Genomic DNA, 25,703 nt, shown 5'->3' with positions numbered 1-25,703 from the left:
TGCCACCATCAGAAGGTTGATTTTCTTTTTTGGTGGTTCGGGTTCTGTAGTTTCCGCATCAGAGTGTTGCTCTTTTAAGACTTTGAAAGCATGCTCCGCATCTCATCCCTCTCAAATTTTGGAAGGCACTTCAGGTTCTTAAACCTGGGGTCGAGTGGTGTAGCTATCTTTAGAAATCTCACATTGGTACCTTTTCTGTTTTGTGAAATCTGCAGTGAAACTGTTCTTAAAATGAACATATGCTGGGTCATCATCCGAGGCTGCTATAACATGGCAGAATGTGGGTAAAACAGAGCAGGAGACATACTATTCTCCCCTCAGGAGTTCAGTCACAAATTTAATTAATGCATTTTTTTTTAACGAGTGTCATCAGCATGGAAGCATGTCCTCTGGAATGGTGGCTGAAGCCTGAAGGGGCATACGAATGTTTAGCTTATCTGGCACATAGCATATCTGGCCAGCTACCAAAGTGCCATGCAAATGCCTGTTCTCAATTTCTGGTGATATTGTAAATAAGAAGAGGGCATCAGTATCTCCTGTAAATGTAAACAAACTTGTTTATCTTAGTGATTGGCTGAACAAGAAGTGGGACTGAGTGGATTTATAGGCGCTGACGTTTTATTTTTGAATGAAGGTTTTTGGTACGTAATTCTACATTTGTAAGTTCAACTTTCATTATAAAGAGATTGTACTTGAATTAGATGAATTGAAAAATACTATTTATTTTATCATTTTTACAGTGCAAATATTTGTAATAAAAATATACAGTTTGATTTAAATTACAACACAAAATACAATATATATGAAAATGTAGAAAAACATCCAAAATATTTAATAAATTTCAGTTGGTATTCTATTGTTTAACAGTGCGATTAAAACTGATTAATTGCGATTAAAAATATTAATCACGATTTTTTTTGAGTTAATCATGTGAGTTAACTGTGATTAAATCAGCAAAGAGTCCTGTGGCACCTTATAGACTAACAGACGTTTTGGAGCATGAGCTTTCGTGGGTGAATACCCACTTCGTCGGATGCATCCATCTGTTAGTCTATAAGGTGCCACAGGACCCTTTGCTGCTTTTACAGATCCAGACTAACATGGCTACCCCTCTGACACTTGTGATTAAATCGACAGTCCTACTATTTATTACTTCTTTTGAGTTGGTAGGTAGAAACCCCAAGCAGGGATTAGGGCCTCACAGCACTAGGCAGCATTCAAACCACAAAATTGCTTTCTGGAACATGGGCTCTCTCTTTCCTCCCCACATACATCCTTAGATTAACAGAGGAACTGTGAAATATAATAATTAAAACAATATTCATATGAGTGGTCAGATTGTCAGGTCTAAGCTTTCATTCTAGTTGAACAAATAAAAACATACTCTTATGAGACATTTAAGGAAAGGATATTTAATAAGACACCAATCCTGCCTTCCTGGTATATTGAAAAATCCCCACTGAAGTCAATAGGTGTTTTGAAATGCTTAAAGCAGGCAGGATGAGGGGGATTGATGTGGGGCAGAGGAAGGAACCCTCATCTCTCTCAGATGACTTTGGATACAGTGGCAAGCTTCAGAAAAGGAGGAGATTTGGTATTGTTTTAAGTCAATTCACTCCTTAGCTGAGGAAATGACGAGAGGGAAATTGTCCCCGTCTCAGGCACCATGTGGCACGCCAAGATAAGACAAACAGTTGCTAATTTGAGTCTAAAAGCAGGAAATGTGATACTTTTTATTTCCTTCTATGCAAGCAAAACAATGTGACTGGCTGCGTGAACCCATTTCTTCTCCTGCTGAATTGCAGACATATCAAAATCTAGTGCTTCATCGCGGACATACCAATTTCGCATTTATTATTTTGGATGTTATGGATAAAAACAGTACTCATTCGGATAGTTCATGGCCGCCAAACTTTTGGGGTAAGATTTTTTTTTTTACTAGAGTATTATTAGTAGGAATTATAACACAAGTATGCCACCAATTACTTTGTAAAATGTCATGTTATCACTGGGGCAGATTTCTAGAATTATTACCACTGAAACAATTAATGGATTACTTATTTTTGTGGTGCAAATATTTTCCAAATGCTTCTTAATGAAGTGTCAGGATAGTTTCTTGAAAAATCCAAACAGTTGAGATCTAGCAGGTGGGTTTTTGGACCAACTCTCACCCATGGTCGGATCCAAAGTCCATTATTGAAGTCAATGAGAGTTTGTCAATTAATTTCAATGGCTTGTTAAGCACCTAATCTCAGTAATTTAATGAAGCCGCTCGTATAAGGAAAGCAAGCAGGATTTGGCCCATTTTCAGATGAAAGAGATGTAGCAAAGACTAAAGGAAGTGCAATTTTTTAAATAATCGGTTTGTCTTTCCAAGCTGTGAAAGGTTTCTAATAAGCTGAAAGCCTCACAAAATCAACTCGTCTTCACTGTCTCTCAGAATCTGACCTGTTCTTTGTCCATTAACTCTAATGTGCTATTGTTAAAACCTGGGAAGGGTTCCTTAACCAAAATATATTGGGTATGAGACAGGGGTATTAGTAATATCAAAATTCAGTAGGTAGATTCACACACACACACACACACACACACACACACACACACACACACACACACACACAAAAACACCAGCAGCAACCATGGAGATCCCTTCACGCCAAAAAGTCCTAAAACTTGCCCTGCTTTGCATTACACAAGTCACATAATGTATATTTGCCTATTTTAGTCTTACCATCCCTTGTGATCTTTTCAGGAGTCCTTGCAATATGTAAATCTACAAAATAATATACACTAAAAACAACAGAGGCCTGCTTTACTATGAGGATGCATTGGGAGTAAAGAGGGAGATAAGCTTACGGGACACTTTTGTGGGAGTTCCTTTGTGTCACCTTGTGTGAGTAACAGACCTCTGAGTGCCAATCTCTGATTCCTGTATTGATACATGCACTTCATAGGATGTGCTCTCCTTGTTTCGGGTACTGTCCTCCGGTATCTGAAGCAAAGATGACTGCCAGTTTTTAGAGTGAAACTGCGTATTTTTGTAAATAGCTATTTCAGAACAGGAGTGAAAGAGTGCTTTCATATAGCCGATATTTTGAGAATCCTTGAGTAAGAGGCACTACCTACTGTAAACCCCAGATTTTATTCCGTTCTTAGCCAAGTATCCAGAGCACTATATTTTCTCTCTAATGGAAAAATCCATCAGAAGGGCAAAGTTACATGAGACATTGTGAATTCACAATCCAGAGTTTCTAACTCAACAGGCACTGTGGCTTTCCAGCCAGAGGAATCTGTGGACAAGGTCCTTCATCTGCACTGGGGGCTGGGCATCTGCTCTACCTCTGGGGCCTAGTGCTGGCACTATGGCCCCCTTAGTAGCTGTATTGCTATTACTTTTCTGCTCACTTTTGGGTGCCTCCCAGGGCTTGCCAAACCCCTGATTGTTCCATGCTCCTGGCTGACTGTACAGAGAAGCACCTGCACGAGTTGCTATAATGCTGAGAGAATCAGCATTCACTTCCATAAAAAATTTCTTGTGTTGTTACCAAGGAATTGATATTGCATAGCACCACAATTCCCTCCACTTGGTGACACCCACACAGTAGATCAATTTCTCAGTGAACCAGCCAGTGTTCCCGTCGAAGGGCTTCCATGGTTACAGAGAGAAGATAGAGATGCCTCTGGCTCAATGCTTCTCTCCCCCAATAGTTTTGGGACATAGCAGTGGGATTGGCACTTCTTTCTTTCCTGCCATATCATGTGGGAACAGGTGGAATAGGAGAGGAGATCAAATGACACTGATTTTCAGGAGATGTCATCAGTTAAACTGAGCATATAACATAGCTGCTTTCAGCAAAGTCTGACTTTAAGAATACATTTTACACTCTCTTTTTAAAGAAGCATATAGGATTGTGGGCACTAACAAATTACTTAGACTAAATCCCGCAGTAGTTTACACACAGTCTTAAATTTACTCTTGAGAATCATCCAGTTGGTTTCAATGGGATAATAAATGGATAGACTTAAGTGTGTGTGTAATTGTTTGCTGATCAGGGACTTACTAGAGGTGGACAAAATTAAGTACTGTAAAAACTGTTAGAACAATTCACCATCATTATTAATCTATTGTCCAATAGCTGGTATCATACTCTGGAAATTATCTACAGGAATCCTGTTTTCTGGAACTCTTGAAGTTTCCACTGTTAACTTGAGACGATAGCTCTTTTAGAAGTGATTTTAAGAATTTTAAAACAATGAACAAAGTCAAGTCTCCACTGCGAGACTTACTGTTTGTTTATATTTGAGCACACATTATTCTTTTCCAAACCAGTCCATGCCACAGTATATTATTAAAAGCCCACATGTTCACTCACCACTAGGTTACCTCCTTCTGGCTAGTCAGGGGATAAGCTCCATCCGGATCTGATGCCCCTTTCTGTCATTTGCTCTCACTGCTGCTCTTTTTGCTTTCTGAGACTCAGCACACTCTCTCTTCATGACTTGGCCCTCCAGGCAGGTCACTATTGGTGTTTCCCCTTTGGGGTATTAAAGTCCCACTAGATCAGCTATCTTCATGCCACTCCAGACAGTTTTCCAATCCAAGGCTAGGTCTAGGCCTCTTTCCCAGTGGCTATAAGGGAAACTCAGGCCAACCCAGTACTCTAGGCTCCAATCTAGGGACCCTATGTCTAGCAACTATGGTCTGCTTGCTTCCAGGACACCTTTCTACCTCTCTGCTCTATTTCCACCCCCAGTTTTCCAGCCTAAACACTCTTCTTCCAGGAAGCAAGTGTACTATTTAACTGTCTAACCCCAAACATCCTCCCTTCTCCCAGGAACTAACTACAGATGACTTCCCCTACAGCCCCCTTCTGGTCTCAGCTTGCTGGCTTTGCACAGGGCCAGCCTATACCTGCTCAGCTGAGCTTCATCTTCTGTTAGGGTTTGCCTGTCCAGCCTCATTCTTCCCCAGGTGCAGCCTCCTAGTTTAATTAGCCCCTTCCCAGTTATCTTAACCCCTTCAGGTGAGGTGTGGAATGAGCACCGCATCACACCAGCTAAGCAAAGTTGTATAGATATATATGATAGGAGCAGCATGTATGCACAGCTTGGTTTGAGTCACGTTATGTGAATTGTGTTAGTGGTCTCAGACCACTTCCTATTAGACAGCTGTCCACATCATAAAAAAACACCTTGAGAAATGACTCCCAAAACCCAATATACAGAACAAATACATGAATAAACTGTAAACAGAATAATTTTGTGGGAATAAAAATCATGAGTTTTTCTATTAGGTATAGAAAGATTGATTTTAACCTCCTTTCCTAGTGTACACTTCCATGGGTTTTGTAATGGATGTCATGGCCTTGTCATTAAACTTCCTCTATTTAATTGGGAAACCATAGCAAACATGTGATAGGATGTGATACCTTCTCTTTCTGTCACCTAGAGGTACTTAGCAAGGTTGTTGTAGCCTCTGGCAGCTCTGCTCCTCCCCTAGCCAATTCAAGAGATCTCAAGAGGTGCTTCCTGGTTGCAAGGAGGAATTTTTTTTCCCCACTTGGAAAGCAAGCATATGCCTGTCTCGGACAACTTGGCTGGACTAATCTGGCAAGGAAGAAACCTCCCCCTGTAGCCAGTTATCTCTTTTTGGATCCCATTTGTTTATAGAATTATAGAATCATAGGGTTAGAAGGGACTGAAAGGGTCATGTAGTCAGGGGCGGCTCTAGACATTTCGCCGCCCCAAGCAGGGCGGCATGCCGCGGGAGGCACTCTGCCGGTCGCCGGTCCCGCGGCTCCGGTGGACCTCCCGCAGGCATCCGGTGGAGCCACGGGACCAGCGAACCCTCCGCAGGCATGCCTGCGGGAGGTCCACCGGAGCCGCCTGCCGCCCTCCCGGCGACCGGCAAAGCGCCCCCCGCGGCATGCTGCCCCAAGCACACGCTTGGCATGCTGGGGTCTGGAGCTGCCTCTGCATGTAGTCTACCCCCCGCCAAGATTTTTTGTTGCCAATATACTCTCTCTGGGGGGAAATGGGCATTAGGTGTGAAGATACAGTAGTACCAGTTTGTGTAAAGAAGGATCAGACTGCCAGACTCGTCAGAATGGTGGCTACGGTCTCATAGATCTCACTGAAATACTACTGATGAAGAGAAGTGCTGGCATGAAATGTTGTAGGATAATCAGTGCCTTTCTAGTGTACTCACTAAATATGGCATCTTGGGAACAGGGTCTGGGGCATCTTCCTCCAGAATTCTTTTAGAAACTCACTCTGAAAGTGAATAGTTGTTTGTCTCCCATTCCCCACTTTCTGAATGAGTCTCCCACTCTTCCTACTATGTCTCTCACTTCTCTTTTCATTGTCACTTCCTTTTACGCACACTTTCACTTCACCCATGCTCCTTCTACACTCTTTGCACTCCTCCATTTTACCCTTAGCAGTACAGCATAACAGTTTCAAGAACTGCTGTGACAGTCTATATCCCTATGTCCACCCTTTTTACAAGACTATGATGGATTTTGTACAAACTATGCCTTGTGAGGTATCATTTGAAAACTCATAATGTGCTGATCATTACTGTCCTAGTAAAATATGTGTGGCAACATATTATTTACTGTATGGCTTGACTAAGACAGGCTCCAAGTTTAGAAAAGCAGGCCAGTTCCTCAGAGACAAAAGGCAAATTGATGCCTCAGCCAGGTGTCAACAAAATCAAATGGACTATCACCTGGGTAAGCAGCTATTCTTTGGCAGGAAGAAGGGTGTGAGCAATAATTTTACATCTTGGCAATGGAACAGATGGAAGTTCCTGTGAAAACAGACTGGCTGTCACCTGAACCCCAGCTGGAGATGATTCACAAAGAAGAGAATTGTTATAAAAATGGGGAGCAAACTCCCCTGATTACCTCTTTCCCCTTGTCTCTACTCATGGCATCAACAATACTTGAAAGACAAAAGAAGCCTCATAGAACTTGGGGGAAGGGTCCTGGCTGAAAGGATTCCAGACAGACTGCTGTAAACTTGTGGTGAGAGAGAGCCTTTGCTTTTCATTCACTTTAGCTTGTTCGCTTAGCTATTAATTGTATTTTACCTTTAATTTTCTTATAACCAAATTCTGTCTTTTATGCATCATTACTTTAATTTCTTAGTCTTTCTGTAGTTAATAAACTTGTTCTATTGTTTTATCTAAGTCAGTGTGTTTGGATTGAAGTGTTTGGGAAACTCCACTTGAGATAACAAGGTTTGTGCATATCATTTTCTATTAATGAAATGATGGACTTTATATGAACTTGTATTGCCCAGGAGGGTGCTGGGCAGTACAAGATACACATTTCTGGGGGAAAGTCTGGGACTGGGAATTTGCTGGTGTTGCGCTGCAGTATAATTCAAGGGTGGCAGGCTGGCTGGCTGAAGCACTCTTGCAGTATAGCTGGGGGTAATTTACCTGGTGAAGGCTGTGTATGAGTAGGCCAGGAGTGGTTGCTCTCACAGCGAAGCATTGTAAATGGCACCCCAGGTTGGAGAATTGAGGGCACACAGCTGTCCAAGAGTCCAGATTGTACCCTGGAGAATGTCACAGCTGCCTTACTTTCTTGCTATAGTTACAGACATTGAGAACCAGAATCTTGAGTCCATGTGTGGTGCACATGGGGTGGGAGGGTAATGGTGGCTTTAACACATCATTTTCTTACCTACTCCCAGGGCTGTTCTGTGCTGGGCCAGATCCCTGGCACAACCTGAAAGGGCCATTGTTCTGGCAGCCCATGATCACTAGGGTGTATGATGGGCCGGACACCATTCCTGTGCCAGCAGATAGGAGGTGGGAGGGTAAGACACCAAAGCTCCCCACCACCTGAAGTTCTGTTCTGCAGGGGCACTCCCCAAGAGGCCTGCTAAGCCAGCTTTAGGGCAGCCTTGCATAGCTGGAGTGGAACAAAGCAGCTGGAACACACCCCACAATCAGGGCCTCAGACTCCATGTGCTGTGTCACCCTTAGTAGCCTTGTTTCCTGAAACAATATTACTGGTTTTCCTTTTTTAATCATTCCATGCTGGAATGGCTGTTTTTTCTAAAATGGTGTTTTAATCAGTAGGGATGAGCCAAACCTGTCTCTGGGAAGGATGGCTTAATACCTCAACTGCAACTTTCCCTGCAATCATTTTCTTTCTGTCTCTTTTCTAGGACCCTTATTATAATGCGTAAAACCCAAAGATTAAAAGATGTCAAACCACTGAAACATATCACCCCACTTATTGCAGAGGGGTAACTTAACGCTAAGCACCTCCTTTTCCCCCTGCAGTTGCGGCCTCCTTCTGCAGAATCTTTGGGCTGGATTAAGACTGACCCCTGCCTAGATTTACAACTGGGATGTGGGAAAAGAGTGTGAGGAGCCTCTTCTGGCCTTGCACCTCCTGGGCAGGCATGAGACAACTGCAATCTTTACAAACCCTTGTAGGTGGAAGCAACCCCATGGGACCAAAGTAGGGAGGAGAAGGGCTGTAGCCTTTCGGCAGAACTATCCAGCCATGCTGTATCATCCCAAAGTACAATCCCTTCCAGAGCTCTCCCTGGGGCAGTAGGGCTCTCCACCTCTCCCATCATGAACTAGTAGCTAGGAGCCATGATGGAGCCTTTTGTGTGCAACTGAAGATATTGTGATGGCACAAAATGCACATATGCAGTAATTCTGATGCCTGGGTAAGCAGGTTATCAATATATAGTACAGTATGTGCAATGTGGATGAATTGATGTTGCTCTCTTTGTCTTAAAATTATTTATATTAATTGTTTTGCCATCTTTAATTGTCAACCTCACTGCGGGCTTTTTTTAAAATTAGTTACCATATATAAAATATAGATCAACTCAGTAAAGTGTTTATGTAAATATCAAGCCAAATTTAGCAACTGGATGTGGAGGAGTAAAGAGGGCAAAGCAAAGGGTGGTACTTTTAAGCAACATGGGGGAGGGGAGGAAGGGAATGGAGGGGAGAGATTTAGTGAGCTTGTAAGACCAGGAGTCAGAATATCCCTAAATTCTTCCTAGAACAATGTGTCAGCATCTCTCACAAACTGCCAATAGGAGCATATAACGCCCCCACACTGACCACACCCTCCCAACTGGCAGACTCTGCCCTTTTGGAGCTATGGATCACAAGCATGTGAGTTAGCCAGCCCGCCAGTTCTATCAAACAACAGATGGCTAAAAGTGTACCATGTCAGCTACTATGTAGCTGTACTTGGAGAGGGTGATGAGGAGACACTCCTTCTTCCTCAGCAGTGAACCTGTGCAATAGAGGACAGGATTTTATTCACTGATTGAATACTCTGAAATGTATTCAGATTCCTGGGTTAAGGAGCCCATTTTAGGGTGAAGTGTTAATTCTTATCATACCCAATGAGAGATTAGAAGTGCTGTCTTCTCTTGGGAACAACCAGAATTTGGTTCTATCTGGCTGCAGCAGGTAGAGACTTTCTATGGAAAGAATTACACTGTCAGACAGTGTTTCGTTAATAGCCATGGGTGGCATTTGGGGCACTGATAGTTATGGCAATTCAGAGTGCTGTAGAATAAAGATGATCTGATGGTTAGAGCCTAGTCTGAGACTTAAGATAATAATTGGAAATATACCAATCTCCTAGAACTGGAAGGGACCTTGAAAGGTCATTGAGTCCAGCCCTCTGCCTTCACTAGCAGGACCAATTTTTGCCCCAGATCCCTAAGTGGTCCCCTCAAGGATTAAACTCACAACCCTGGGTTTAGCAAGCCAATGCTCAAACCACTGAGCTATCCCTCCCCCTCTACTTGGGAGACCTGCTCTGGCACAGACTTGGGAGACCTGCTCTGGCACAGACCTCCTGTGTGACCTTGGGCAAGTTACTTAGTCTCCTTGTGCCTCAGGTCTCTTTCTGTAAAATGGGGATAGTAGCAGTGCCCTACCACACAGGGGTGTTGTGTGGATAGATACATTACAGACTCTGAGATGCTCAAATACTATGGTAATTGGGGATACCTACAACAGAACACAGAATCTGATAGACAAAGAGGCAGACTGATATGTTTTTTTTGTGTGTGATCCCCTGGAAATACACAAAAAATGTGTAATTGCTTAACAATAAATCTATTTTAGGGACAGAAAGGAAACCTATATATCACCAAAACTGAAACAATTAAACAGCATTATGAAGGAATCCTAGAGTGTGATTAGATAACTCCTTATATTTTTTTCTCCACCTTATCAGCAATCTCAGATACAATGTGCCTCCAAGACCTTCCTCCAATTCCACAGGGAAATGTTACACCGTGACATGCATTTGATAGTGATAAAAATTCTCCTTTCACTTAGCAAAAGATTTCATTTGTATGAGTAATTCTGTTTTTCTTATTACTGGAGCATAGTGACAATGTGTTTACATGGTGCATTTGTGGCAATTGGGATGACTCTGATTGCAAACTCGGTTTGAATTGTAAGCCCTTTTGGTTAGGAAGTGTGCATACAGTGCGAGCACAATGGGGCCTTCTTTGGGCCTCTCAGCACTACTGCAATATAAATGAATATAGTAATTGTAATCCATATAAACCTTGTCTAATGGATACTGAAAGCACTGGAAAGGCTATTTTTTTCTGAAGAGGGATCTAGAATGTGTGTATTCCCAGTGGTCTCAGTATAACATTTGCTAGATGGCTTCTGGGGCAAGATGGGTCTCTCTGGATGAAATGCCAATTTCCTGCTTTCTTTATTGGAGCTGATATAATTCAATGCAAACCCATAAAGTATTTAGGCCCTGATCCTCAGGTACAGCTGAGGAGTGCACAGTACAGCTATTCACCATTGCACTCCCCAAGTGCTGGGCTGGCTGGCTGCTGATCTGATCAGGCATAAGCTAACAGCCTGAGGGCTGCCTAATGATTCTGATATCCTGGCATCCCCTCATACACTGGCTACCTCTCTTACACTGGTGGAAGTGAGGCGGGTTGGTGTTTTAGCTATTATACCAGCTCTACACCACTTGAGGGTCTTCCTCTTCCCATCTACATTGACTTTAGGGTGATCTGTACTGGTGGTATGGTGAGGTCAGTCATGCCCATCAGGATTGCACCAAAACATAGAAAGCAATCTAAATCACACAGACGGCAATACAACATTCAAAGACTTCAATCCTCAGTGCACCAAGAGAACTTCCAAACACACCTCAGTGGAAAAACTGGCCATATGCACACCTGGAAATGACAACACAAGTGTTGAAGACTGGGAAGCCCTAAAACAGACCATCCATGAGATTTGCGAGGAATCCATTGACCTTGCTACCTGCTGCCAACAGGACTGGTTTGACAACAACAACATTGAGATTATAGCCCCTTTGGACCAGAGAAAGAAGCTTTCTGCGACTGGCAAAACCAACCACTATCCAGTCAGAAGCAGAACATTTTCCATCAGCTCAAAGCTGAATTTCAAAGGAGGATATGAAAAATCAAAAACAAATGTGGGAGGACAAAGCAAAAGAATTCCAAACATTCGCTGACAGACATGATATGCGGAGCTTTTTTTGTGAGACAAAGACCCTGTACGGACCTAGCTCATGTGGCCTCACACCTCTGAGATCCGAAGATGTAGCACCCTTCTTAAAGATAACAAATCCATCAAAAAGCATTGGAAGGAACACTACCAAAAGCTTCTAAATCAAGAATCGACTGACTGACAACACCATAGACTCCATCCCTCAGCACCCAATCTGGGAAACTCTTGCCAACCCAACAACACCTGAGGAGGTCTGCAGAGCTATTAAACAAATGAAGAAGAATAAAGCACCAGGTCCTGATGGCATAACAGCTGAAAGTGGGGGAGAAACACTGACTAACAAGCTTCACTTGCTGCTCCTCAAATTCTGGCGCACTGAAGAAATCCCTGCCAACTTACATAATGCTAACATTGTCGTCATTTTCAAAAAGGGGGATAGGCTGATTGTGGCAACAATTGAGGCATTGCCCTCTCTCCATCGGTGGGAAGATTCTTGCTAGAATCTGACTGAATCGCCTGCTCCTTCTTGCAGAGGAAGTACTTCCAGACTCCCAGTGCTGCTTCAGACCATCACGAGGCACCATCGACATGATTTTTGCAGCTAGCAGATCCAGGAAAAATGTAAAGAACAACACCAGGAGCTGTATATGGCCTTTATCGATCTGACCAAAACCTTTGACTCTGTCAACCATGAGGCTCTGTGGAAAAGCATGTCAAAGTTTGTCTGCCCAAGCAAATTTATCATCATTGTAAGACTCCTCCATGACCAGATGATTGCCTCCATCCTGTGCAGTGGCTCTACAGTGGGCACTGTGTGCGCATGCCTGATGTATGCATACCACAACAACTGCTGTATGCCCAACTCAGCAAAGGAGAAAGGAAACGAGGAGGTCAAAAGAAACACTTTAAAGACACCTTCAAGATAAACATCAAGAGATGTGGCATCGACACCACACACTGGGAGACAGTATCCCAGGATAGGGATAATTGGCGAAGACTTGTCAGAGAGGGAACCTCCACCTTTGAGGAAAATCGCCTTGCTCTGGTCGCAGGAAAATGCCAGAAAAGAAAGGAAAGACAATAGTCATGCAGCAATCATGGCCCAACCCTGTCTTTCAACCATAGGCACTGACTCCGTGGATACTCTGGGGCTCAAGCACCCACAGAAAAAAATAGTGGGTGTCCAGTGCCCAGCAGTCAGAACTTGGGTGTGGAATGTGGTGTTTTCTGTGCTGCTAACAACTGCTTCACTTGGGGCAGGAAGTTTGTTTATAAACAGAGACAGGGTGATTAAGATAACAAAAGTCTTGTCATTAAATTAAATTAAGGAGCGTTAGATGATCCTGAAAGCATTCCCAAGCACTCCAGTTAAAATATAGTGAATAAAGAGTAGGAATAAATGGTCCATTTTCAGAATGGAGAGAAGTAAATAGAGGTGTCCCCCAAGGGGCTTGTCTGGGCCCAGTGCTGTTCAACATATTCATAAATGATCTGCAAAAAGGGGTAAACAGTGAGGTAGCAAAGTTTGCAGATGATACAAAACTACTCAAGATAGTTAAGTCCAAAACAGGCTGCAAAGAGTTACAAAGGGAGCTGACAAAACTGGGTGACTTGGCAACAAAATGGCAGATGAAATTCAATGTTAAATGCAAAGTAATACACATGGCAAAATATAATGCCAACTATACATACAAAATGATGGTGCCTAAATTAGCTGTTACCCATCAATAAAGATATCCTGGAGTGATTTGCGGTAGTCTGGAAGCACTTTTTCCAGAGTACTGCAAATTCATAAGAATCCTTCTCACTGTGCCTGTATCATCCTGAACTGTGGAATGCTCATTGGCCTTTTTCAGAAGACTTAAAAATTATCTCCAGCCATCAATGGGACAGATGCAACTGAATAATGTAGCGGCCCTTAATGTGCATCAAAATAATACCAGGGAACCTAGATGTAAATAAGATTGCTGACAGTTTCATCCAGAAAGCTACAGTGAGACATAATGTCTTTAACTGGGATGTTAGTGAAGACAGCTTGTAGGTGATTGCAATGATTTTAATATACTGTAATTCATGATAATGTAATGTTGTAGTTCATAACAATTAAATCATTATTAAAATAGTAAAGATACCAACAATAAACACAATCAATAGCTAGAATATGAAAGAAGTGTATAAATATGCTGAAAATAATCTCCCCCTAAAAGTGGCAGAGTGCCCCCCCCAACACACACCTCTTCCAAAGCAACCACTGGCAAAAACAAAGGTAAGCACCTTTGCTTCCAACACCACCTGCAATGTCTGCTAACGAGCCTCTTCAGTCACCAAAGGACCCATGAAAAATAAAACCTGTGAAGGAGCTCATCCTCGAGGGCTTGCCGCCACCGCTGACTGGTAGTATGACATAGAGTGGCTACAGGACAGGCTGGGCCAGGGACCTTAGCTTTAAATCAGAGGGGATTAGGGCAATGACCATATTATAATGGAGTACAAGTGACACAAGGTATAGCACTGTTATAATTGCCCCCACACTAAACTCTTTGAGACTGCTTTCATTTCAAACATTGTTCTTGTTTAGGCTGACACTACTAGATGTAAATGAAAGGCAGTTGGAAAATGGAAATAGTACTCAGTCAGAGCTTGATCTGCAAAGGGATTTAGGTGCCTAACTGCCAGATTAGTGCCCACATCCAAAATTTAGACCCTTAAAAACCCTGCTCAGCTGCTGCCTAACCCTGTAGGTCCCTAAATTCCCTAGTCACCTACACTTATGCCTGTAAAGTCTGATAGATGCCTACATTTCTGCCAGTGGGATGCACAAAGCCAACTATATTCTGTCACTACTGAGCGCTTAAGCCCTGGTGAGATCCTCAAACTAAGCATTCCCTTGCCAATCTCACCTATGGGGCCTAATCCAGTAGGCATGCTCAGAAGCTACCTAAGAGCAGGCTTATCAGATTGGGCTTTACACAAAATACAGCTGCCAGTAAACCTGCTTCTTCCTCTTTATAACCCAGGATGTAAGAGATGTGAGTTCAAGTCCCCACTTTGCGTGATTCAGTGCAGGGACTTGAACCTACATTTCCCAGCTCCCAAGTGAGTGCCCTACCTATTGGGATATTGGGCATTCAGGAGTGGGCCTTTTGTTGAAGCTGTTTCACTTTGTAGGAAATATTTAACTGTTCTTTAGAGGACTGGAATGACTCCATAGCCCTAACCACTGGGCTATAGTCAGGGATGAAAGTAATTTAAAGGATTTACCGGTATGCCGGACTCCTGAGCAGGGGGTGGGGCCTCAAACAGAAGGGGTGGGGTCTTTAGAGCACCAGGCCCTTTAAATTGAGATTTAAAGGGCCTGGGGCTCCAGCTGCCACTAATGCAGCAGAGCTTGGGGCCCTTTAAATCACTACCTGTGCCTCCTCTGCTACCCAGGGGCTCTGACAGCAATTTAAAGGGCCCAGGGCTCCAGTTGCTGCTCCAAATCAGGCAGAGTGGGAACTTGAACCTAGGTCATACACATCAGCGGTGAGGGCCCTGACCAGCAGGCTATAGGTGGGGCAACAGCAGTTCATCCTAACTTTTTTGCAAGAAAGGACTGACTTGGCTTAGGTGCTGAGCTCCAGGCATGGGCTCACAACTGTGAATTCCAAGTGAAGATAGGTGCCTCCCTTCTGGCCTAGACTTCCTGTCCCCTTGGCATTTCCAACTGTCTAGATTAGGTGACTCCTCACTTATCACATTAGTTTTTGTGAATCCCTTGCTTAGCCACCTAACTGTTCTCTTAGGGAGAGGGATAGCTCAGTGGTTTGAGCATTGGCCTACTAAACCCAGGGTTGTGAACTCAATCCCTGAGGGGGCTATTTAGAGATCTGGGGCAAAAATCTGTCTGGGGATTGGTCCTGCTTTGAGCAGGAGGTTGGACTAGATGACCTTCTGAGGTCCCTTCCAGCCCTGATAGTCTCTGATTAAATCTATATAGGGATCCTGGATGCCTAACTTAGGGCTGAGGATTCCTCTGCTGGCAAGGGGCCTACAGTTGGGTATTGCAGTGCTGAACTTTGGTCACCTGCTCCTACAATATTTGTGATGATGGCCGCTATATATAGTGCCATTCCTTTGGCAAACCAACAGCAGTGATTCTCATCACTCTGTAGAGCCTGAGGTTTTTTTCCCCCCACAAAACTATTAGAAATATTCATGTACCTTAAAAGGGAACCATTGTTCATCTTCCCAGCCACTTTTCCAGCATGTCAAGCGTCTGTACTCACCAGCAATATTTGAGAAGGAGGGATTTGTAAGTAGTTTGTCAGTCAGATTTCTTATGTCTTTGGCAGCATTGCTGCAGGATGTCTCTCTGGCTGCTGTTTTTGTTGTCTTTCTATGTTACTAAGGAGCACCTGAAGCAGTCTAGTATTCACCCATGCACTGTGCTTGCCAATTTTGCAACCCACCCAACAACTGCAGGAAGCTGAAACTTCCTCCCAATTTGATCATGAGTATGAGTAGAGGTCATAATTTGAAAGGAGGCACCATTTCCTTGGGAGGGACAGTGGTGTGTCAGCTATGTTATTGTGTTTTGTTTTCTAGCTAGCCCCTTCATTACTGTATGTCAAATATAGACTATTATCATTTATATAAACTTCAGTAAATATAAAACTAAAACACTAATGCACCCTCTTCTGATGAGTCTTATTTAGACCAGTTTTAGACTGGTATAACTGCACTGATGTCACTATCAGGGGGCAGCTGAGGATGGAGATTTGGCAGAGAAGACACCAAATGTATCCTTGGTATAATTCAGATGAAGTCACTGATGAATGTTGGGATGCGCACAGGCAAGCAGATAAAACAAATCACAAGCTACATAGGTGCAAACCCACCGGATAGAGAAACTGTGTGCATTGTACTGGGAACTTAGTTTCCCTTTGCCATTCTTCTGCTAAACCTGAGGTAAACATTACAGTGGCTGTAGCTGGGTGAAAAAAACACACCCTGTAATGGTGGGGGGGGCATGATCTTATGCTTGTATGCTGTCCTTGCGGGCTACGTATGTTGCCTTCTGCTAACTGCTATCTTCCTGATCCTTTTGCTCTCAGGGCTTAACCATTCCACTGGAGGAACACAGAGCAAGTGTAGTGGTAGGGGGGAGAAAGGCCAAGAAAACGTTGCTTAATAGTATTACTTGTTTAAGTTAATCAAATATATTTTACACTATATTTGCCAAAAAAATGTGTGCAACAGTTACGGTGCTGCTTAGCTGAGGGCTGCTGTTTATTCCCACAGCTGATAAATCCATGACCCTTTGGGGAGCTTTCTCATTTGAGAAAAGATTCCAAACCCTGGAAATAGTTTTAGGAGGAGGTCAAGGGTATTTCTTCTGTCAAGGACTCAGTGAGTGTTTCCTTGTGTTGCTACTGGGGCAGACACATTCAATCTTTCTTTGTGCTCTCTCTTCTCTGGAGGATAAGTTACATGCAGGTGAATTCTACATTTAGGGATCACACATGTCAAAATCTAGCAGGACCCAGCATCAGATCTGACCAGCATGTCATGGGGCCAAGAACTGTTCTTCAGCTAGTCTTGTTACTGAGCCCTCATTTTAAAGCCTTTTGAAGAATAATACTTTGTTACCAAGTGGCTTCCATCTGATTATCTCAGGATACTTTAACGTTAAAGTGCACGAAACAAAGTGTTCCTCCTACATTCATAAATGTAGCTTCAGTCTTCCTGTGAGCTATGTATTATTATTACAAGTGTTATTGTCCTCATTTTCCAGATGAGTAAGCTGCAGCTTGGAGAGGCAGGGGGACTTACCCACAATTACAAAAGAAATGTGTGTAAGAGCACTAAATAGAACTAAGTTGCCCGGGTCACAGTCTTGTGCTTTACAAGACTATCCTTCCACACATAACACAATCTTATGCCCCATAACTGGGGGCAGAGGGAGGAAGTGAAAGAAGTTCAGCATCATACGGAACAAGATTTAGTACTGACTCATCGTATTTTCCTCACTCTTTATAGCAGAATTTTAACTTCTCGCATGAGTCTAATTTAAACTATTGACTATAGAGATTCTGGTAGCCATATTATAGCTAAGGTTGCAACCAGTGCTCCATTATAAGATCCACAATCAGCCGTCTACTGACGCTTCAAAAACGAACAACCACCTTTACCATTTCTAAATTCAAAAAGCTAACTCTTACTTCTGAAAATCTGAGAAGATGCCTTGCCAATTACTACTGGATGAGAACTTAGCATTGTATTCTCAAAATGGCATGCACAAAAAAAAGAAGATGCAATTTTTAATTTCCCTGCTACACTAAATTTAACACTAGTGGCTGGAAATCAGCTATTATGGCAATGAGAGTGTAATAAGAATCTGTATAGATTAGACTAGGGTTCTCTCCATTTTACCAGCCTGAAGTCAGTAGTCAATAAAATGCACTAACGGCTAAAAAAATGAGACTCTCCAAGTGAAAACAAGAAATACAGAGAGGGGAAAGAATGGGGGGAAATGGGACAATCTGAACAAGTAATGGAGAATATAAGTTGATTGATTAAGGAAACACATGGGATATTTTTGAACTGGTGATGCAGAAGTTAAATCCATCAGCAGAATTCTCTCCACTGACCTTGGCAGCATTTCAGTGATCACAGATTTCTACTTAATGAGGGACTGTTTTTGAGAAATTTTTCTAATGCTTTAGGTTCCAACAGGATGTCCTTCAGCATCAGGCAGCCAACAAAAATATTATAGAATTGCATGTGTTAATATTGAGGACCTTTTAAAAGTCCTTACATCAAGCTGAAGATATGCATCTTTGATCCAATACTGTACATTTTCTTTATTGTAATGTGCTGCTAACTACCATGTATCCCATTAAAGAAATCCCTCTTCATTTGTGAAGTCTCCATTTTAACCACAGTGTTAAATATCAAAATTGTAAATGATTTTACTGTCAGTTTTTATAAGATATTATTAGCTAAGTACTTACTACAATAAAAGATTATGCAATATTGCATTGTGCAATTATGTTCACTGTATCAGTACATTAAATTGGTTTAAGTTCTTTAAAAGTGCATGCTACTCCAACTTTTACAAGATAGACAGTCATGCTGTGCTAGAGGCTCGCGCGCTGCATGTGTGAGCAGATGAAAACCATATGTTGCTATTTCAGCAGTGTTTAGGAAAATAGGCCAAAGCCCTGAAGTAACAGTTTCTACAACTGCCTTCACACAGGATTCTTTAGAAGAGCCAGTTACTGCTTTGCTTAGTTCTTTACATGACTGTGCTGATGTCAGGAAATAAACACATTAATGTCTTGATCTTAGATGTTTCCTCTTGGTCATTAGAATTACTCTGTCATTATTATCCCTTTCAATGCTGGTCACTAGTGAAATCAAGTGAGGTCTCACTTGGTTTTTATGATTTTCATATGGCATCTTAAACTTTTCTTTTCAGCTTTTTATCAAGAACAAAGGCTGGTAACGTAGACACAAAGCAAGTTTACTGCTCCAACCCTAAGATAGAGTTTAATGCAAACATTCACAAATCCCTTGTAAACAATACTTCACAAAGTTTGTTTGAACATTCCCCTTCACGTGAGCGTTCCAAACTCTGAGCAGAATACTAACCCAAGAGTCTACACCAGAGACGTCAGAATCCTCCTGAGTTTCTGGTAATTACCAAATAGAGCATGGTGCTCTCCATCTCCTGCATGTTTGCTGTGAGTACTTCTAGCACAACATCATCTAAACTTTTATCTATTGCTCTATTTTCATCAGTGTAGATTGCCAGCAGAGGGCAATCTTGTTACTAGGTAGGTGGCTTGGTTATGAAATTTAAACCACTGTACTTTCTGTTCATGAGCATTGTTCTTTTGATGGCAAACATAATAACTATACCTCAGGGACTCATGATTTTCCCATTATTGACTCAGTTTAGCTAATTATTTATTTCCAGAAGCTTCTAGAAACCCTTCAGGTAGAAGAGTGTTAGATAGCTGCCTACGTAACCCAGCACCATCCAGGCCTGCTGTGTAAGCCTCCACAACATCTTTTTGTTTTCCTAATGTCCCAATTACCTGAATCAGTCTGTGCTGCAGACAACCACTTCTGTTCTTTTCACCATTACCACACTGTGACCTTTCCCAACATTTGCCATGACAAACATCACAGCTGGTTCATTCTGTCAACCCACTGATTCACCCAGCCTACTGAATCAGGGATTTGTTACAAACAATCAGAGGGTTGTTTGGACCAGGCAATCAGTGATAAAGATCAGGGAATAGAATCATTCTAAACACTTGTCAGTTGTAGAAATGTTGTTTTGGCAAACTACACACAACAACAATGCTGTATGCCACATGGGTTGGCTTATTGATCTGAGCCTCAAGTACCTTGCTGGGCTTTTTAGAAGCAAAGTCCAAACCCTAGCAGGTTCAACTCCTTACCTCATAAGTGCTAGGAACATTTATTTAGTTTGTTTGCTTGTGATCTTGCATGAATCAGATCGCAGAATGAACTACAGCTGATGACTTGAGAAGAGACTGCTTTATCGTAGCAGAATAATCAGTCCTCACAGTTTTTCTATTCCAGTTATTTAAGAGTTTGCTGATTGGATGCAGGTGCAATTCATCTTTTGTCCACTAGTCTGTGTTCTACATTAAATTTCAATCACCTGCTCAAATGTGGCTTTCCATATCACAGATTATTTCATTTAGCATTAAGGCAAAATTGTGATGAAGAAGACCATTTGGCTGGCTTGCAGTCTGCATGCCTGAGATGGAAAATGCCTGATCAACCATTGTTTCCAGCTTTAAAACACTGTATTTTGTGGATTAGGCAGTTGGGAAAAAATGAGTCTCCAAATAGTATCCATGCATTGGGTTGAATCAAGTTTTGTCTCATCAGCACATGCTGATCTACTGTCCCAGCACAAGGGAGGAAATGCTTGCAGGAACATGAGAGGGAGAGAAGTTTAAAAAGGGAAGGGACAAAAATAATCCTTCATTGTACAACAGACACTTTCTGATGCATCCTCCTTCAACCCAACCAAAGTCAAGCAGCTTGAATATGACATGTTCTATGCATGAATCTGCTAGAGCCCCCAGAAAGCAGAATTTGCTTGTCTGATACATAGCACTTCATTTATTTGTTTTATGTTCTATGCAGCTGCTGTGAGATTTCAGTGAGGGAGGGAATCACTCCTAATTATTGTGGAGAAATAGAGGCTTGCCCTAGCATGAATAAATCCTTCTCTACAGGAGGCTGTGCACTTGAATTCAGAGCACGGACTCTCCTGCCTGATGCTAAGTTAATGTTCCCAAACAAAAACCTTTGTTAAATTTCAGATAGGTTACTAAATCATTCTCCTTTTTAATAAAACAATAATAAAAGATTGTGGTGGCCCAAAATCTTAGAGTAGATTGCAGTAGCTGGGACTGATCCAAATGCCACTGAAAGCAGTAGGGATCTTTCAACTGACTTCAATGGTCTTTAATTAGGTGCTTTAGTCATAGTCCACAGTAAGGAGTTGTCTCATCCTGGGGGGAGTTCTGGATGTTTCACTTGCCAGATAATGTGAGTGGACTCCAAGTTAGAAAAGCTAATCTGGCTCTTTATTCATAGGTGCTGGAACACAGGGTGTGTGTGGTTTGGGGGATGGGGCTGGGTGGCCGGCTGGCTTGAAGATGTTTCCATTATATACAGGGTTAAGTCAGTTATTTTTGTCAAGGTCCAGATTTCTTGATCAAAGTATAGTTAAGGTCCAGACTTCAGAGAAAATAATAAAATTATAATAATGCTAATAAATACATAAAAATATTTTGGGATCTATTCAAAAACATCTGGCAGGCCAGATTTGGCCCACAATCTGCCTATTGACTACCCTGGGTTTACAGTTTGGTTCAATGGCTCTCAGCACGCTCACTATACAAAGTGTTCTAGCACCCCGTCTTTATTAAAGCTACTGTTTACAAAGATGCTGCAACTTCAGCTAGTATTTGCAGCATGTGCACACTGACTGATTAATTTGTTCCTTTCCAAACTCTTTCCTCCTGCAGCCCATGCTCCAACTTCCAAGTTCCCTGCAGGCTGCTACACTGAGAAGCATCTTACACACCTGCTACTACATCTTTTTGTAGGGCACTACATATTCCCCCATTTAGAGGGTCAGTTCAACTTGCTAGCAGAGTGGGGTTAGTCATGGGCCCAGCTCTACTGTGCCACCCTTGGCAGAGCAGTGTTCTACCTGGGAATAAAGGGAAGGAGCAAACCCCACAGTCCTCTGAGCCCAGGGAATGGAATTCTGCCTTGGACCTTGAATGAGACATAAAGCAGAGGGTGGGGGTTGAGAGGTGGCTAGGGATAATCTCTAGCCCTTAATTGGAGAAAAGTTTGGAAATTCACTGTCAAGGCTACCCATGTATGTCAATCACCAATAACTTATAGTTACTTTTAAATTTTACTATTTGAAACTAAAGCCTTTCAAATGAAACCTTTGTTCACCCTCTTGGTGTGGTACATGTTATGTTCATGGCATGCACATAGAAGGGTTAGCTAAAAACATATTTTGAAAGGTTGCACTGTAACTCTATTTTATTTCTTAAAATCTAGAGCCTTATCAACAGAGGAACCAAAAACAGAGAGAGACAAAACAGGCTGCTCCCCGAACAGAGAGGCACAACTCACCCCATCTTAATGTAAACTGTCTGTCTGTTGCAATCTGATTGCTACTAGGCCCAGATTGCACACAGAGCCCCCTACCATGCATGGAGAACCAGGAAAACCCACTGAGCATTTAAAAAGTGACAAAGAGTCCTGTGGCACCTTAAAGACTAACAGACATATTGGAGCATAAGCTTTCATGGGTGAATACCCACTTCATCAGACGCATGTGGTGGAAATTTCCAGAGGCAGGTATAAATATGCAGGCAAGAATCAGTCTAGAGATAATGAGGTTAGTTCAATCAGGGAGGATGAGGCCCTCTTCTAGCAGTTGAGGTATGAACAACAAGGGAGGAGAAACTGCTTTTGTAGTTGGCTAGTCTTTGTTTAATCCTGAGCTGATGGTGTCAAATTTGCAAATGAACGGAAGCTCAGCAGTTTCTCTTTGAAGTCTGGTCCTGAAGTTTTTTTGCTGCAGGATGGCTACCTTTAAATCTGCTGTTGTGTGTCCAGGGAGGTTGAAGTGTTCTCTTACAGGTTTTTGTATATTGCCATTCCTAATATCTAATACAAAAACCTGATCATGTGGGGAAGAAAACTATCCTAGCTAGAGTCCTTTTCCAGAGCCTCTCAATGCTGATTATTAGAGTGCAGGCGAGTGTAAGAGGGCTAGAAATTTTACGCTTTGTGCAATGACAGCTTGACATATATATATGTCCCCAAAACTGGGGGTCAGAAGGAGGAAAACATCCATTAGCTTTTTGTGTTTCAGTGGTCACCTCTGACCAAAGTCATCTCAGTGCTTTTCTGGTAGAGCTGTACATCTGGTCTGCATCTGATTTTAATAGGTACTAACTGCCTCCTGCAAGCTCACGAGTACCTTCCACTTCCAGTCTTCTCTCGCTCTCATTGGTATCAAACAGGAGTTACTGACTGGAGTCACACTGTTAAAAACTAGTGTAAGTGAGATCGGCATCAAACCCTGTATTTCTGTTGCAGCGTAATTACAAGTTGCATGTGTCCTCTATAATGTCACTAAATGAATATCTTTAATCCTTATTGATATTGCCATATCAAATTCATTTTCTAGACTGAATAGTCTGTATGGTAAATAAAGCAACCTTGCTGTTTATTTTCTGTGTTTTAGGTCAGATGATAATAGCCTTCTCAGTGTCCATGGTGATTGGATTGGTGATTGGAGGGATAATCTGGGCTTTGTTTACTTGCCTGTCCCGTCGCAGAGCCAGCGCACACATTTCGCAGTGGAGCTCGTCAGTCTCTAGCCGCCGTTCCAGACCTCCTTCTCAGGGCCATGCTGCCAACAGGACTGGATTCTACCGGAACAACAGCTGCGAACGCAGAAGCAATCTCAGCCTGGCCAGCCTCACCTTCCAGCGGCAAGCCTCCCTGGAGCAAGCCAACTCCTTCCCAAGAAAGTCAAGCTTCCGAGCCTCCACCTTCCACCCCTTTTTGCAATGCCCTCCGCTCCCTGTGGAAACTAACAGTCAGCTGATTACTCTGGCTCCCACCAGCCCCACCACTACCCTTGTGGGGAACACCACCAACAGCTTAACTCGTCCTGAATTCCACTGGTCCAACAACAGCCTCCGCATCTGTCATTCAACACAAACACCTCCTCCTGCCTATGAGACCATCATTAAAGCTTTTCCAGACTCTTGAACTGGAGTCTTCCTTTATTTCGTTAAAAGGAGGACTCTCTGTTGTCTAAAGCAGATTTTCTGTATGCTCTGAAGGCCTCTGGGAAGTTCCCTGGTGCTGCGGCATGCCGCAGGCAAACAGAAGGGACATGTGCAGATGACGTTGATTTGCTAGGGCAAGGTGTGGTATCCTGCAGCCACAAGGATCTTACCCTCCCCCCCCCAAGTTAACTGGTCTGCAGTATAATTCTGTATCTATATTATACCTTTAATTTGTAATCATTGTAAGGCTTTTAGTTTAGAAGAGAGAAACTTCTGCAGTCTACAAAACTGGCAACTTAAATGAAGAAACAAGCCACATTAGGAACCATCTGTTGATAATCGCTTACTAATTTCCTGCAAAGTTCACTCATTCATTGTGTTTGTTAGAAACCCTGGTTTTGTACATTTGTCTTTGAGTCTTACATTTTCATTAGATACTTTCCTTCATCTCTTACATTCTGGGTGGCTTCTATGCCTCCTGAACCACAGGGTTTCCTATAGCTCAGGAATCCCTTGGCAGAAGTAGAGTTTAAAGTGATTTTAGTGTCACAGTCTTGTGGCAGGTACTAGGGCCCCTGTTTTGATATTCGTAGGGGGCTCCAAATGACCACTGGCCAGTCCTGTTTACAACAAATTCCCAAAAATAGAGCAAAAAAGGAGTATCCCAAAATTTGTGCAATGGGAGAAATTTCTAACCAACTGAAAAAAGAATAACTCTATAAAAGGACTTCATCCTGCAACCTAGCAGGGATCACATTTTATTACCCTATAAGGTTACAAGGATACTAGGCTTGGTCCCCAAGATAAACAACATGAATGGCAACTATTTTTTATTTGAGCTTCCTGTTTCTGTATGGGAATACTCATTTCCTTTCTTTAAATTGTTTCTCAATTTGTACCAGTGTTTTATCCTTCCTGGTGTGTAATACAGTGAAATCCTGCATTTTGCTAAAAGAAAATTTCTTAGACATCTAGGGTGAAATCCTGGCCTGACCAAATTCAATGTCAAAACTCCCATTGACTCCAGGATTTCAACCCTTCAGTCTATAATTATGAAACTGCTTTAGAGTATGAAGATGCTTAGGACAGATTAATGCCCATTTTGGACTGTCAGACCTGTAGAGCTATTATAACATACTGGCCCACTGGCTCAGAGGTGACCGATTGCACTCACATTTGAGAAGTCAAAGCCTGGAAGCAACAGAGATAGCACAGAAACATGGATCTGCAATGGGAGCTGGTTCATTTCTAAGGTGGTGCATTTGAACACAGAGAAGGGCATTTCAGTTTAGAGAGTACCACCTGCTGTGCCAGGCCGGATTAACGCTCCTGTGGGCCTGGGGCTATTAGATTTTGTGGGGTCCCTGTATACAAGTCTTTTTCCTGGGAAGGAGTTTGGTGCAGGAAGGGGCTGGGGCAGGGGATTGGGGTGCCAGAGGAGGTGTGGGGTCTGAGAGGGAGTTTGGGTGCAGGAGGGGATTCTGATCTGGGGCAGGGGGATGGGGTGGAGGAGGGGGTGCGAAGTGCAGGCTCCAGCCAGAAGGCGCTTACCACAGGCAGCTCCCGGCCAGCGGTGCAGCAGGGCTCAGGCTGCCTGCCATAGCCCCATGCCACTCCCGGAAGGGGCTCACTGCTAGCATGTCTCTGCGCGCCCCTTGGGGGGAAGGGGAAGCGGGTTTCTGTACGCTGCCTGTGCCCACAAGCGCCACCCCGTAGCACCCATTATCTGGGAACCAGCCAATGGGAGCTGTGAGGACAGCGCTGGGGGCACGGGCAGCACATGGAGCTGCCTCCTCCGCCACCCCAGGGGCCACAGA

At 42.9% G+C, this 25,703-nt stretch overlaps 2 protein-coding genes across 6 annotated transcripts in view; both read left to right on the top strand.

Moving 5' to 3' along the window:
- The first annotated feature begins 1,800 nt into the window (after positions 1-1,800).
- LOC120400828 (vasoactive intestinal peptide) overlaps positions 1,801-25,703 on the top strand; it is a 55,183-nt gene continuing 31,280 nt past the window's right edge. For all 3 annotated transcript variants that reach the window (XM_039529943.1, XM_039529941.1, XM_039529940.1), the window contains exon 1: positions 1,801-1,920. In XM_039529943.1, coding sequence (XP_039385877.1) covers positions 1,901-1,920 — 20 coding nt within the window. In that variant the 5' untranslated portion in view covers positions 1,801-1,900. The remainder of the gene's footprint in view (positions 1,921-25,703) is intronic.
- MYCT1 (MYC target 1) lies at positions 6,777-25,292 on the top strand. Of its 3 annotated transcripts, none has more exons than XM_039529944.1 (2): positions 6,777-7,028; positions 23,334-25,292. In XM_039529944.1, exon 2 carries the CDS (start codon positions 23,339-23,341, stop codon positions 23,864-23,866), a length of 528 nt encoding a protein of 175 aa, XP_039385878.1. In that variant the 5' UTR covers positions 6,777-7,028; positions 23,334-23,338; the 3' UTR covers positions 23,867-25,292. The 3 variants fall into 3 exon arrangements, with proteins under 3 accessions (XP_039385878.1, XP_039385879.1, XP_039385880.1); XM_039529945.1 differs by lacking the exon at positions 6,777-7,028 and adding an exon at positions 22,492-22,522; XM_039529946.1 differs by lacking the exon at positions 6,777-7,028 and adding an exon at positions 23,087-23,145.

The sequence above is a fragment of the Mauremys reevesii genome, linkage group 3, assembly GCF_016161935.1.
Source record: "Mauremys reevesii isolate NIE-2019 linkage group 3, ASM1616193v1, whole genome shotgun sequence".
In the NCBI taxonomy this organism is placed as follows: domain Eukaryota; kingdom Metazoa; phylum Chordata; order Testudines; family Geoemydidae; genus Mauremys; species Mauremys reevesii.
This window is presented reverse-complemented; position numbering and strand designations above follow the sequence as displayed.

Bases quoted from the DNA above. Each gene is read 5' to 3' on its own strand.
- MYCT1 (XM_039529944.1), top strand. From the start codon at position 23,339: ATGATAATAGCCTTCTCAGTGTCCATGGTGATTGGATTGGTGATTGGA.